The sequence below is a fragment of the Pocillopora verrucosa genome, chromosome 1, assembly GCF_036669915.1.
Source record: "Pocillopora verrucosa isolate sample1 chromosome 1, ASM3666991v2, whole genome shotgun sequence".
Taxonomy (NCBI): Eukaryota; Metazoa; Cnidaria; class Anthozoa; order Scleractinia; family Pocilloporidae; genus Pocillopora; species Pocillopora verrucosa.
The window spans coordinates 6,005,583-6,019,870 of NC_089312.1; the positions used below are offsets into that span (position 1 = coordinate 6,005,583).

General features: G+C 36.8%; 1 protein-coding gene across 3 annotated transcripts; it reads left to right on the plus strand.

Moving 5' to 3' along the window:
* The first annotated feature begins 3,829 nt into the window (after positions 1–3,829).
* LOC131777156 (uncharacterized) lies at positions 3,830–8,419 on the plus strand. 3 transcript variants are annotated; one of them, XR_010718612.1, is made up of 4 exons: positions 3,830–4,315; positions 4,973–5,063; positions 6,237–6,645; positions 7,076–8,419. XR_010718612.1 is itself a non-coding variant. In XM_066171597.1 (3 exons), the coding sequence occupies exons 1-3, from the start codon at positions 3,977–3,979 to the stop codon at positions 6,524–6,526; spliced, it is 720 nt and encodes a 239-aa protein (XP_066027694.1). In that variant the 5' UTR covers positions 3,830–3,976; the 3' UTR covers positions 6,527–6,863. The 3 variants fall into 3 exon arrangements, 1 of the variants encoding a protein (XP_066027694.1); XR_010718611.1 differs by having other exon boundaries at positions 6,237–6,611; XM_066171597.1 differs by lacking the exon at positions 7,076–8,419 and having other exon boundaries at positions 6,237–6,863.
* The last annotated feature ends 5,869 nt before the right edge of the window (positions 8,420–14,288 follow it).

Sequence of the window (14,288 nt, forward strand, 5' to 3'; positions counted from 1 at the left end):
CAACAGAAGATGGAGCATTATATAAAGGAATAAAGGTTATGACACAACTCGATTTTAATGATATGGGACTCTCGGGCGGGGAGCCTATAGAAATGCATGTTTTATTTGACTCAATGTCAACCATCGTACGGCTCATTACTCAAGATTTGATTTTAAAATAGATTGCAGCCTTTTTTCTTAAACGGAGAGTACACTTCTCACCCAGTTGTCAGGTGCTCAAATATTCATTTGGTAAATAGTTTTTTAGAAGTTAAAGCATTTAAGACCAAATCACTTTCGAAAGGATATTTGTTTATTTCTATTTTTTCCATAATTTTAGAGCCCCTGCATGGAGGATGATCCGTACAAAGAGAATGAAAGGTGTCTTGTTGACTACAAATCAAACACTCAGTTCTATAAGTGTATAGAAGGTAACTGGAGACCCGGTGGTCCTTTGTATCTCGATACTCAAACTTTTGCAGACTTAGAGATTAGTGTCCTCTTTAACAGATTGAACAAAATGTGTACAATAAAACAATTATTATTTAATTCGGTTTTTGCGTGATATCATGAGTTATCAAACCTAGAGTCTGCGTTATCTGCCTCAGCCTTCGATCACGGCATTGATAATTCATAACACCGTGCTCAACCTAATCCAATAACGGCTTATTGTTATCTGACTTCGAATATGGGACAGCAATGGTGTGCATATGCGAGTTACTTAAGTAGTCGGAATGGTATACAATCTGGGTAATATATTCATATTTTGAAGAATTGCTAGAAACTTTGAGGCCACTTTATTACAAATGATAATTTGATATTGTCAAGGAGCCATATCCTCAGCGATATTATCATAGAAGTTTCTAATTTCTAATTCCATGATACCTCGCTCATCGTATAATCGCCTTCGAGTTAATTTTACCGAAGAAGATGGAGCACTGTTTAAAGGAATACAGGTTATAATACTGGTTGGTGTTAGTATTAGAGAGCTATGAGGCGTTGAATTGAATTTAATGGAGTGGGAGGGCTGGAGAGTGAAAATATTTAACTCGTGGTCATCATGTAAAGACTGAGCGCAGCGAGCTCCTTGAGTCTTCGCCACGAGCCGAATATATTCCAGTATGGCCCTGTCAGTCAATGAGCACTTTAACACATGACCAATACTTATCCAAACTTTCGAAAATTTTTGTTTCAGCTTAAATAGGACCCGAAAGACAAGTGCACGTGGTAAAACCACAAGAAAGATCCTACTTTAAAAACTGTTCTCTTTATTTTTTCGAGTCAGAACAAGAAAATCAGAATTCATCGAAAAACGGGTCTTATTTTCTCACTTCTTTATTTCCACCGAGTACAAGTCCACAGTTTGAAGCTTTCTTTGTGATTGCGCACGGGGTGTCAGGCGAGTCATATAACGTTATATGTTTTCCTACTTTTGAGAGTGCAGGCCTAAAGGTTATGACGCCATTAATTTTTATTTTCATTACAGACAATAACGTTGATACTCTCAGTGAGTTATATTCTCAGATTTTTACTGTGTGTACTGGGTTTACCCTGATGAAGAAGAACCATTTCAAGTGCTGTGTGACATGAAAACTGATGTTGAAGGATGGACCACCTTTCAAAGGCGCATGGATGGCTCTGTAGACTTTTATGTCGACTGGGATTCATACAAAAAGGCTTCGGAAATCTGGAGGGCGAGTTTCGGCTAGGGAACGATTTTCTTCACCGTCTGACTGCATCTGCCAACATGATGGTTCGCACTGATATGGAGGATTATGAAGGCGACCAACGATCTGCTGAGTACACAACTTTCTCTGCGACCGACGACGGTGATAATTATCGAGTGACGATCGACGTATACAGAGGCACTGCAAGGGAATCATTGCAATTTCACTCTCAGCCCACCAGGTATGATTTGTTCATTGTATTTTCCGGTGCTTACCTGAGTAAATACAGATGTTGGGAAACCTCTGAAGTGTACCTGCCTAAGAATGCGCCAGAGATCCTTAACTGAGGAAAGCTGAAGATCCGTACACTTCATTTGCTTGGCTCTTTCTTCGAAAATTGTTTTATTTATGATCGAGCCGTACAGCTATAAGTAAAGTGGTGAACTTGCTATCCCCGGTTGGTTTGCAATGAGAGAGGGGAAGCTAACTGTAAATTGCAGAATTGCTCCTCACTCAACGATAGGCACCGAGGACTCTAGACCTGTCTTTTCCACTTATTTAATCTCTCGGTGCTTTAATACGTCATTTTACCAACATCAGAATTACTTCTCTCCGTGTAACATGGGTTGCCTGACTATAACTCTGGCAAATCTATGCGAGTTATATCCGACTCATACTTTTGATTGACCTCTGACTAAACCTTAAATTACTTGCTTCTATATTTGCATTCGAAAGGCATTGATGGGCATTCTTACAATTTTGTGTCAATGCAGTGCTTCTTGGATGTGTGTTGCTTTCAGTAGCATTGCTATCCAGCTTCTCATTTTCTCAAGAAGTTCTTTATTTTGAAATTTAGAAATATGAGGTTTACAACCAGGGACAAGGACAACGACGTCTATGAGGATGCAAATTGTGCAGTTATATATAAAGGTGGCTGGTGGTATAGTGACTGTCGTGCCGCTAATCCAAATGGTTTGTATCAGGGTGGAGGTTACGCTTAAGGAGTCACATGTGCACCATTTCGAGGACAAGATTATTCTTTAAAGCGCATCGAGATCAAACTTCGACCAGCATGATTTCAAATTTGTAGCCTGTCCTGTAAGATTTTAGCAAATAGTAGTTTACAAGGCTCAGATATCTGTGACCCGTAAACTGATTCTGTTTCTGATATAGCTTTCAAGTTGGTTTGCAACACCTTAGGAGTTCCTGCTTTAAAACGAAAGCGACCAGGATGCTGAAGTAGCAAACAAAAAGTTAGTATGTATCTAAAATGTGATTTTTCATTCACATTCAGAGAATCATAATCCTTTGATGCCTTTAAGGATGGTGTTATTAGACAAAACGGAGTTAACAACGCAAAATATTTGACACCTTTTATTGTGTGCGTGTTGTGAAATACCTTAATCACATTTACATATTGAAACATATTCAACCGTTTATTTTCTCTGCTTGGCTGGTAAAATTTGTAATATATCTGTGGCAACGATACAAGTACATCGCATAAATGTTTACAGAACTCTTATAGAATTGGTATCGCCAATTGCCAATTCTCTCTCTCGAGTTCCTGTTTTGACAAAATTAATTATTGAATACAAAAGATTGGCGAACATCACGACATCTTATCATATAAATACTGAAATTTAATTTTTTGTTACTCTTTATATGCTTTTCTCGGCTTATTTGGTAGAATTATGCTAATTCAGCTTGTTTTGTTACCAATTTCAAGTACCTGCCTTTTTTATTTATCTTTCGTGTTCGCTGCTACACAAATGTGATAAGCTGTTTTGTTGTCCCGCGAAAGAAAAATAAAAGCAGCAGCTTTCCGAATGAAAATGCTCTGATTGGATTGAGGAATGCTTTTTGTCCATTTTTTAACGAATGTTTTCATTAGAAGCCATAAAAATATCCAAATAATCGTGACGATGCAAATGATGATTGCTATTTTGAAGGACGTAAAAGATGGATATTGCATATTGGGAAGCTAGTGATATATATAATTTGCATGTAAATTAAGTCACAAGAATGGTAACTCTTTTAAGCAAATGAAGATCATCGCAGTATATACTCAACTTAAGCAGTTGAGAAATAAGGCCTTATTTCTCAACTGCTTAAGTTGAGTATATACTGCGATGATCTTCATTTGCTTAAAATGTATTTTCCGCAGTACAAATATATGACTTTCATGTATTCTTATCACAATGGTAACTCTGTTTTTAATTTCGAAGAAGCTTATTAATTATGAATAGGAATCCTTGAAATTGCTTAAAAGTTAAACGCGCCACCAGTTTGAAAATTCAGCCAAATCAATTTGAGTCGAAGGCAAGACAAAAATGAAACTACTAAACATGTACCTATTGACCTTTTTGATGTTTTCACTTACGGCTATCGCACAAGGTTCAAATCGGTTGTCGGAGCCCGATTTTAAGGCTGCTAATTTCGCAAAGGCGATAGAAGATCAAAAACTCAACAGGAGTGTCCTCAGAGACTTTGAGGTCGCGTCTGAGATCTCTTGTCAGTTTGAATGTATCTCTGAAGAGCGATGTTTATCTTACAACTTCCTTCCCATCCATGGCAAGGAGATAAGTATATGCCAACTAAGTGACTCGGACCGCTTTATCAGTGGTGTGAATTTTACGAAAGAGGATGGAGCCATTTACAGAGGAATACAGGTGACAATACTACATTATTTTGATGGAGTCTGCCCTTCGGAAGGGAATTTGTGAAAAATAGTTGTTTTGATGAACTTGAATGTCATCCGGCTCGTTTTAAGTGTATTTCCTTCGGTGTAAATTTACTGCTGAGTGTTTAGGAATTCCATACGTGTACTGTCTCTATCTACCTTAATGAATTACTAGTTGATAATGAATGATTGTCTCACCTCTCTGTCGACACATTACAGCTATTTCCGTAAAAACAATTATGATCTGCCAAAGTTATTGGTGCCTTAAAGTACCTGTCAAAAAAGGCAGGGTTTCTTGTTAAGAAAGAGAACGTTTCACTATAGTGGTCTTTCGAGGACAAAATTTACTGTGAAATGAAATCATATAATTTAAATTCTATAGACTTTCGTTTGAAAAAATTGGAACATTAATTAATGAGACACTCAAATGACTGTAAAGGGAATACAATCGAGTCTTCATTTCCACCTTTGTGAGATTAGTTCGTTCTCAGACTTTTCAAAAATAAAACTGTGTCCCAGCTTTTTCTCTTCTTAGATGTAAGATCGACAAAAGGCAGGAAGTTCTTAGCCCACTTAACGAAAAAGTCCTCCTTCAACTTTAAAATATGAATATATATGTAAGGCAATTTTATTTCCCTTCTTTTAGAGCACCTGCGAACAAGATAATCCGTGCAAAGAGAATGAAATATGTGTGGTTGAATACAGATCAAACACTCACTTTTGTAAGTGTAACAGAGGTAAGGATAGACGGGGTTAGATTTTTGTAGTCTGACAGCTATGGATTTACACAGTTGGGGATGGAATTTCTCTAACAGGGTAAACGGTGAACGGTATAATTGAGATGCTCTAAATTGCTGGGGTGCAGATTCAACTGGGTAATAGGCACTAGACGAAGAGAGTTTACGAAAGGTGAAACAGGCAACTTCGAACATAACAAATAGTTAGATGGCGAGGGAGAACATCAACTCACGTCCACTCTGTTGGAGAGAGAGGAAATCCCCTAATCTGATATACAATAATAATATTCTGCATGAGGTACGAAATTTGGTGGTCAATTATGACGGAAACAAAAAATGTTAAGATAGGACATTTTCATTAATTTCATGCTTTGGTGGATGCTATAACACCAATATATAATTAGGAAAAAAACCACCTCAGGTGACTGGTATTTCGGCTAATAATGTCCACGGCCAAGATATTGAGCATGCTGAAACATGCTGGAACATACCGAAAAAATGGAGGAACATGCCCGAACATGCCGGAAAACGGGAAATATCTTGTAAAATACCAGAACACCGGAACATGCCGGAACACCGTGGAAAAACTAAATAAAAAAACTTAAAAAAAAAATATAGTTAATGGTTACCTGGCGTTCCAGGTTTTATCACGTGCCGAGATATTTGTCTGAGAAATGAATAATTGGTAGACAAGCAAAACTTTGAGGACAATGTCTCAGTCAAGGACGTTATCAGCCTACAGACCAACAAGCCAGAAGAGTTTTTATTAATTTATAACCCTTCCAGTAATTCTCGTCAAGCGAGTTGAAAGCAAATTTTGTCGACTTTTTTTGTACTTTTGGAGCAGCGTTTCTGATCAGCTTTTTAGTGTCACTATTACTGGACTCCACTAAACGAGTTCTTTTTTCTCCCATGTAAAGTGATAAAGATGAAAAAGTGAAACTCTTGAAATTATTTTTTTTCCGCTGGCTTTGTTTCTCTCCGATGGAAATAATTTGGGGACAAATACAGACGTAGACGGGGGTTATTGTGTGATAACTGTCCGGTGATTTTACACCACATGACTAACTAGTAAGTGTTTAATTTAATTTCGCGGAAAATGAATAGGTGGGTTATAGAAGTCGGTAACTTTATATTCTCTAAGGATTACTCCTTTGGGTTTCTATTCTAAAGATTGTCCCAGGAAAAATGGTTCCACTTCCGACGGAGTGTATTTGATTTATCCTGATGAAGAAGTACCCTTCCAAGTACTTTGTGACATGACAACTAATGGTGGAGGATGGACCACCTTTCAAAGGCGCATGGATGGCTCTGTAGACTTTTATGTTGACTGGGAATCTTACAAAAAAGGCTTTGGAAATATGAAGGGCCAGTTTTGGCTTGGAAATGACTACCTTCACCGTCTCACTGCATCTGCCAAGATGGTGTTTCGAATCGATATGGAGGATTACGAAGGCGACTGAAGATTTGCTGAGTACACGACCTTCTTTGTGGCCGACGAAAGCGATGATTACCGGGTGACGATCGATGCATACCGAGGCACCGCAGGTGATGTATTGCTATCTCTCAGTAGGCCTATCAGGTTTGTTTCAGGCATTTCAGTTTTTCGTATAATGCTTAGCGAACAGTGATATAAAGCTAACCCTGAGAGCTCTGCGCAAGAACCGAGAAAAGTATTCATTACCCGCTGAAGATGAAAATCTCTACACTTGTTTAAGTTAAACATCTCTTTCTGAAAATGTACTGCTACAGGCAACATTGCTGATCAGAAGATCCAACTTATATCTGAGGCATATTGCTGACAATTAAAGCTCCTTTTGAATTGGTGCTAGTACAATCCTCTACGCTGCATTATTACCATAAAATACGTTTTGTTGATTGCTAACGTTACCATTTGTCCTTTTTCTACACTTTGCTGATAATGCAGCCTTATTGCTGACCATACAATGTTATCAGTAGCATTGTTGTTCAGCTCTTCCACAGTTTCTTACAAAATTCTTTTTTCATATCAGAAATATGGAGTTTACAACCAAGGACATAGACAACGACGTCGATAACAGTAAGAATTGTGCCCTGTACTATAAAGGCTCCTGATGGTACAACTATTGCCATAACGCAAATCCAAATGGTTTGTACCAAGGTGGAGGTTACGCGCAAGGAATTACATGGGAACCATTTCGGGGACAAGATTATTCGTTAAAGCACATCGAGATCAAACTTCGACCAGCATGATTTGTATCTTAGAAGCTGCGTGTTTAAGCCTTCAGCAGACGATAATGAAAATACAGTGTAATAACAACAGCAATGATAATGATGATAAGAATTACTATAATAATTGTAATAATTATAATAATTATAACAATTATAGTAATTATAATAATTCAAAAAAAATTATTATAATGAAAATGCATCAAGATGTTCCATTGCAAATAAATAGAAGGTCTGAAAATTAGAAAAAAATATGAGAAAACAAAGACTTCATATTAATGACGAAATGATAATTAAAAGTGAATTTATTAAAACAGCTTTGGCCCTAAACAGGATCTGCTTCTGAGGTGAACGTATCTTTTTATTATCTTTATTATTATTCTTATTAATATTTCTTTTTTAATAAAGCGCACACATGATTCTTTCACAACTGCGATAGAAAAAAATTAAGTAAATAATCCTCATGTTTTAATCAACTAAGATTAATCTTAAGGTTCGTGAATAACATAACCAACTGATATGTAGTTCTTATGACAAAATCGTTTTTATAAACTTTGCAAGGTTTGGTAAGGTCACAAACACTAGTTGCATCAACTGAAAGGCCAAGAAACATTTTTGAAAGCACAATCGCACGAAAAGATTACCTATTAACTTTAAGGGGACTCTTCTTTGCGCAAGCTTTTGACTATAATCAAAATATTTTGGCCTCATAGAACTTCACCTTGATATGCAAACTAAACTTGCAATTCATTTCTATCGTAACTCCTTATAAACGGAGGCTGCCATACTGCTTGATATTATATTATATGAAGAAAGGTGCTAGTAATTGATTTACCTCAATTTCTTATGTAGGAATAGGGATCAATTCCCTGCAGTTGCTGTTGTTGCAGAGCAAGTCGTTTGCATCACTTCAGTCCAATATAGACAAAGAAATGTCACACATATCTGGTGAAAATCTTCAACTATCAAGAGATAGAGATATCTTCCATGTGATTAATAAGTGTGTAATAGTTATAATAAAGCTTCTAGGTTAATAACATTTCACTTATACTTTTCCCATCAAACCTTTGCTGTTATTTCGTAGAATTATATTGATCTAGCTTGTTTTGTAGCCAATTTCTGGCAGTTGTTTTGTCTCATTTATTGTCCGAGCTCCAGCATTTTGCTGCTCTAAGGTTCATTGTCATTAAGCACGACTAGCGGAGGGCTGTAATATCTGAACAAATCGTTGGATTGGAGGTGTCTACGGACAGGTTCATCTTAATTTTATGACACAAACTGTTCTGTTTGCTTGCATCTGAGAAAAGTTTAAGAGCTAATGTCAGTATGCATTAAACAAACAGCGGCAAGTCGCCCAGATTCGTTTTCTCTCCTACTTTCATATTTTGTAGCCCAATATGTTCTAATAACTGTAGTGTAGTTTTTTTGTAAAAATTTATTTTAGTTTTCGAGAAATAATTTTTTCGTTCGACGCTCAAATATGCAAATTGTCACCGTGGATATTACCCGAGTTATGTGACCTCATATAACGAATGTACTAGACCTAAGGTAATTTTGTTAACACAACCCTTTGTTTTATCATCTAAACTAAATCCCCTGTTGTTATCGAAGCTGGCAAAGAAATATTTATTTTTTAGTTTTAACAGTTTTAACAATGACCGATATGACACAATCAACTGAGCTTCAAGCTTTGAAAAGACCAAAGGATGGTTATAAAGTTACTGTAAAAATTTCCTTGTGTATTTGTGTTGTTCTATCTTGAGACGAACTCAAAGTCCGGCAAAATTTACTTTTTATCTTTATAGCGACTATGAAATGTACATGGTGTGCCTACTTGTAGCCACCGTTAATTGGCATAAATCACTACAATTTGTAAAAAAGTCTAACGTAACACTCTAACCTTGTTTATTTATGATTTTATAAGCCGTTTCGATTATTATATTACGCCTGGGTATTACTTTTTGCTCAGAGCTCAGGTTTTGGGTTGTGTTTTCCCCTCCCTCATTTATATCATAAGCTAGTCACGCAATAATTGATACCGACACAAGTGAATATTTACCATTTATAAAGATTTTTGTTTACGTTGAATTGAAAATATTAAAATATGTGCTTTCTTTATTAATCGTTGTTTCAGCGGCAGCGAAGCAGTTAAAAGCGGGTTGTTGCTTCAACGCTACTGAATTTTTTTAGTATTCAGACAGGTGAGCAAAGTGTGATGCACTGGGGATAAAAACTTTTAGGTGCCTTTTACATGACATCCGAATGAATTTTGTACAAGAACGAGTTCATACCGGTTGTCATATAATAACCAGCGTAAACTTTATTCGAAATGAGTCATTTCTGAGTGAGTTTAGTGGGGTTTTCATTTCAGAACGAAACACTCCTTCTGGACGACCTTTTCTACCTGTACAATGTAAACGCGGCACAGCTCTCATATTCGTATGAATCCTCTGTAGGAGCGACGGAAGCATTGAAAAAGACAGAAAAGGACATAAACAGAAAACAGGCTAATTATTACCACTCCCACACGGATAAGACTCAAGCACCTTGTATAATTTTATAGCGATCGTTTTTGAAATTCCAGGCGCGCACCCCCGCCCTCTTATGTAAAGGGTCCCCTGCAGCACACTTGACATTTAGCAAGAACAAATTCTGATGTGATTTTGGCGAGGAGAAACATGTTTTGTCAGCGTCTAGTTGCTAGTGCGGAAGGGTCCTTTACAACCGTGTGCATAATTACTCGTCCCCCCAGACAGCAGAAAGACAACAGAGTGTTCAGACATTAGTTCAGAAAACTCCGCCTCTGTCTGAATTTTTGGTGAGCAATTAACCAATTCCCAATCGAAACTTAACTCTGACGTCACGCGTAATTTTGCTCACGGTGGTAAGTAGCCTACTTGCCCAGATTGTACGAATTTTCCAGACATCTTGAGTACTATCTATGATACACTCTTGCCAATTCCCCTATCAGCTTTTGGAATCGACTTAACCCTATCTTTACCATGGCCGGAAATTTCTTTTGGCATCCTACATCTGCTATTGAAACCACGATTCCACCCAACACCGAGATTTGATCTGTGAGTGGGACGATTTGTAAAATCATCGATATTTTTTGGCGTCCCGAAGATGCCGGCACGCGACAAAACAAGATCAACTGGATCTTTTCTGGATCTGAAAACTTGCAACTCCGCAAGTGACTTGAAATGTCTTTTTAACAATCACGCAAGAGAACGACTTGGTCTTCTCGATAACTAAACCCACAAGTTCCACCAGGGACGATTTAACTAAATAGCAAACCTCCATGTTAGCATGTTAGATGAGACGCTTATAAAACAGATCAGTTAGCTAAATCAGTATGTAGCTTGTCAATCAAATTGACTATAGTAAACATACATACATTTTCAGCCGGTAAAGGAATCATTGATGGATCTGGACATTTTATATTTCTGAATGCAGTAATTCCTGAAAGGTTTTTTCTAGATGTCATGCAAAGAGGAAAAAAAACCCATATCTTGGTATTTCGGAGGTTGATTCATCTTTGAATTTCTGTGTCACGCTTGTCACGCAACTGATATAATAAGTTAGAGAAGATATATAAACTGGAACTGAAATCTGGCTAGAATGCGGTAGAGAATAATTAACGTGATCATCGAAACAGCTAATAAAACCATAAATAAACAAGGTAAGAGTGTTATGTTAGATGTTTTTGCAAATTGTAGTGATTTATGCCAGTTAACGGTGGCGACAAGTAGGCGCACCATGTATATTTCATAGTCGCTATGAAGTAAATTTTGCCGGACTTTGAGTTCGTCTCAAGATAGAACAACACAAATACACAAGGAAATTTTACAGTAACTTTAAAACCATCCTTTTTTCTTATAAAAGCTTGAAGCTCAGTTGATTGTGTCATATCGGTCATTGTTAAAACTTTCTTTGTTTTGATGCTACTTTTCGACGTGGGAAAAGTATGTCGGACAAAAATATTCACCAAAAAATAAATATTTCTTTGCCAGCTTCGATAACAACAGGGGATTAAATTTAGATGATAAAACAAAGGGTTGTGTTAACAAAATTACCTTAGGTCTAGTACATTCGTTATATGAGGTCACACAACTCGGGTAATATCCACGGTGACAATTTGCATATTTGAGTGTCGAACGAAAAAATTATTTCTCGAAAACTAAAATAAATTTTTACAAAAAAACTACACCACAGTTATTAGAACATATTGGGCTACAAAATATGAAAGTAGGAGAGAAAACGAATTTTGGGCGACTTGCCACAATATTTCAAATCTGTTCGATGGATGCTGACATCCTCTCTTAATAGCTTTCCGTTTAAATCTTACTGATTGGCCGGTGAAACAGTTTGTTCGCCCACAATAATTGTTTGATCGAAAGTCAAGAAAACATCCAGACAATACTGACTTTACACCTACTGATTGATGGTTTTAAGAACGGTCGCATGATAATTCAACGGCTGACTCTGTTTTCAATCTGGTACTTTCCTTGTACCTGTTAGTCTAGTCTGGCAAAAAAAAAAATTAAACATTCAATCACTTTTCCTCATCATAAACTTTCTGAAGGTCAAGAAAAACATGCATCTTTGCATAACATTTCTTTTTTTTTTTTTTGTACGGCATAAGCCGTATTTCAGAAGCAGACCTGGGAGCTGTTAACCTCACTTAAAAGGTAGCAGGGCAAAAACTGAAGGGAAGAATGATAAAAAAAAATAGAAGTGGATTCGGAAATTTCCTCCCAGTTTGAGTGTGTGGATGGAGAGCGATGTCAATCTTACAACTATGGAACCGTTAATGACTACCAAGAAATATTCAAATGCAAGCTATGCGACTCTGATCGATTTGTTGGATTTGCTAACATAACACAGAGGAATGATGGTAAGCCAAATCTGTCTTAGTGCATCACAAGTTACTTGTGGCTCAAAATTTAAATCTTATTATCTAAAATTGTAGCTGGATCTCTTAAAATGTTTTCTAACTGTGATAGATCAACCTTACTCTACCTAACATAAAATTATGTCGGTAAAGTTAATAAGAATCTAAGGATTGTGCGACAATCTGGAGAGAAAGTTGTTGATGTTTGCCATAGGGAAAAAAGCCCGGAAGAGCCCTAAATAAACAACAACAATAACAACTACAAAACAGGTAGGCCACAAGAAAGAAAACATTTAAAACCACTTTAAGGACATAATTTTTGCAATGAAAAGTTAGTAATCAGGAAAATAAACCATGCTACATTTATGACATATCCTGATATAAAAATTCCGGCGTTACCCTATTCGTACATCAGTCGATGTATAGTTTTGAATGAGAATTTAAGTTCCCGCATATAGCATAGATAATGTAATTGAAATTAAGATATATGGCGGTTGTATTTTCCCCTATGATTTCAATTACTAAGTGAATTAGTATTTCAGGGTATTGTCAAAGTCAAGCAGCATTTTCACCAAACCAAATGTTTTATCTGCATAAATTCGACTTTATGAACCTTTTTTCATCACATTTTTTTTCTTTTAAGACGAAAAAGGCAAAATCGTTGGAAAACGTACAACGAGTGTCGCTGGCACTGCTCGCTACAATGCTTCCCGAGAGGCCTTGGAATGGTGTAATGGTAAAGTTCGGCTATCAGTGGTGATTAGTTTTGGTCGCTTCTGAAGTCACATTATCTATATTTTAAAATCAGGTGAGTTTGAGATAAAGCGAATAAATACCTTGATTAAAAATGATAATAATCGTAAAATGATAATGTGACCTTGAAAAGAAAAAATAGAAGCGCTACCTTTTCCCTTCATCGCGACATCATTTTATTTCGGTCAAATTTTAATGTAATATCAGGTGGCTTGTAAATGTTTCTTTTCAAGTTAGAATTGGAATCTCGACTCCCAAGATAATACACGCGCATGCTCTAAACACCAAAAAAATAGAGGATCTTTTCTTTCTTCATTCCTTTTCCTATTCCTTGGAGCGTTGTTATATCGAAGCGGTCAACAGCGTTCGCGGGTCTTGATTACTTTACCGAGGATTAGGGTCTAACTTGTCTTTTATTCAAAAACGATCTTGATCACACGGGGTCTTATCCTGAACTGAAACGCTAACTATAATTTTCTCTCTAAAAAGAATTATTCACGGAGGCGACAACCTAGCCAGGAAATATTTGGCGGCTTCTCTTGGAAATGGTAACATTTAGCTTTAGCGGAAGCGGTTACATCGCTCTTCATGCATTCAGGTAAAAGACGTGGTGGCTGACTTTACTGGATCGATCCAAACGGTGGTTCAACATCGAGTTTCATGTTTTTGTTTTTTTTTTCGTTCTGGTGTAGTGTACAGTACATTTCGAGTGGGTGATCAATTCCAGTAAGAAATGCAATCAAACCACGGTAAAATAAAGAAATGATCAAAAAGTTCTTGTCTAAAAAAAAAAATTAAAAAAAAATTAAATTAAATTAATAGATGAAACAAAATTTCTCTTAGATCACAAATTGTTTGAAAAAAAAATCTAAATGTATAGGACGATAACTTTACCATACGTTTTCTGCTGATAGCCGAATAAATGTTGATGAGCCAACAACAGCGTTAGCTTTCAAACAGTACATAAATATATGTTATTCGCCGACTGGGAGGTCCGTATGGTGAAAAACTGTGGCCGAAGTCACAGTTTTTCACCATACGGACCGACCCTTAGCCGATTAATGAACCTCTGTTCATTAAGGAAACGGCGAGGAAAGTAATAGTGAGTAAATTCAAATTTTTTAATTTGAAATTGTGAGAGTTTGCGCGTTTGTTTGCTGCAATGGCATGTGTAAATCTGGTCTTTCGTCCACAAAAACTAACTTCGGATGGCACACTCCAACGCGACACAAGGGGATTTAATGCAGCCTTTTCTCAATAAACTCCCTTAGTTTCTCTTGTGGAATTTACAGTACAAATGTCCAAATTGAACGGACTTGGAAGAGTCACCGGGAGCGTATATTTGTTTTAGAACTGAAATTAAAACTTCT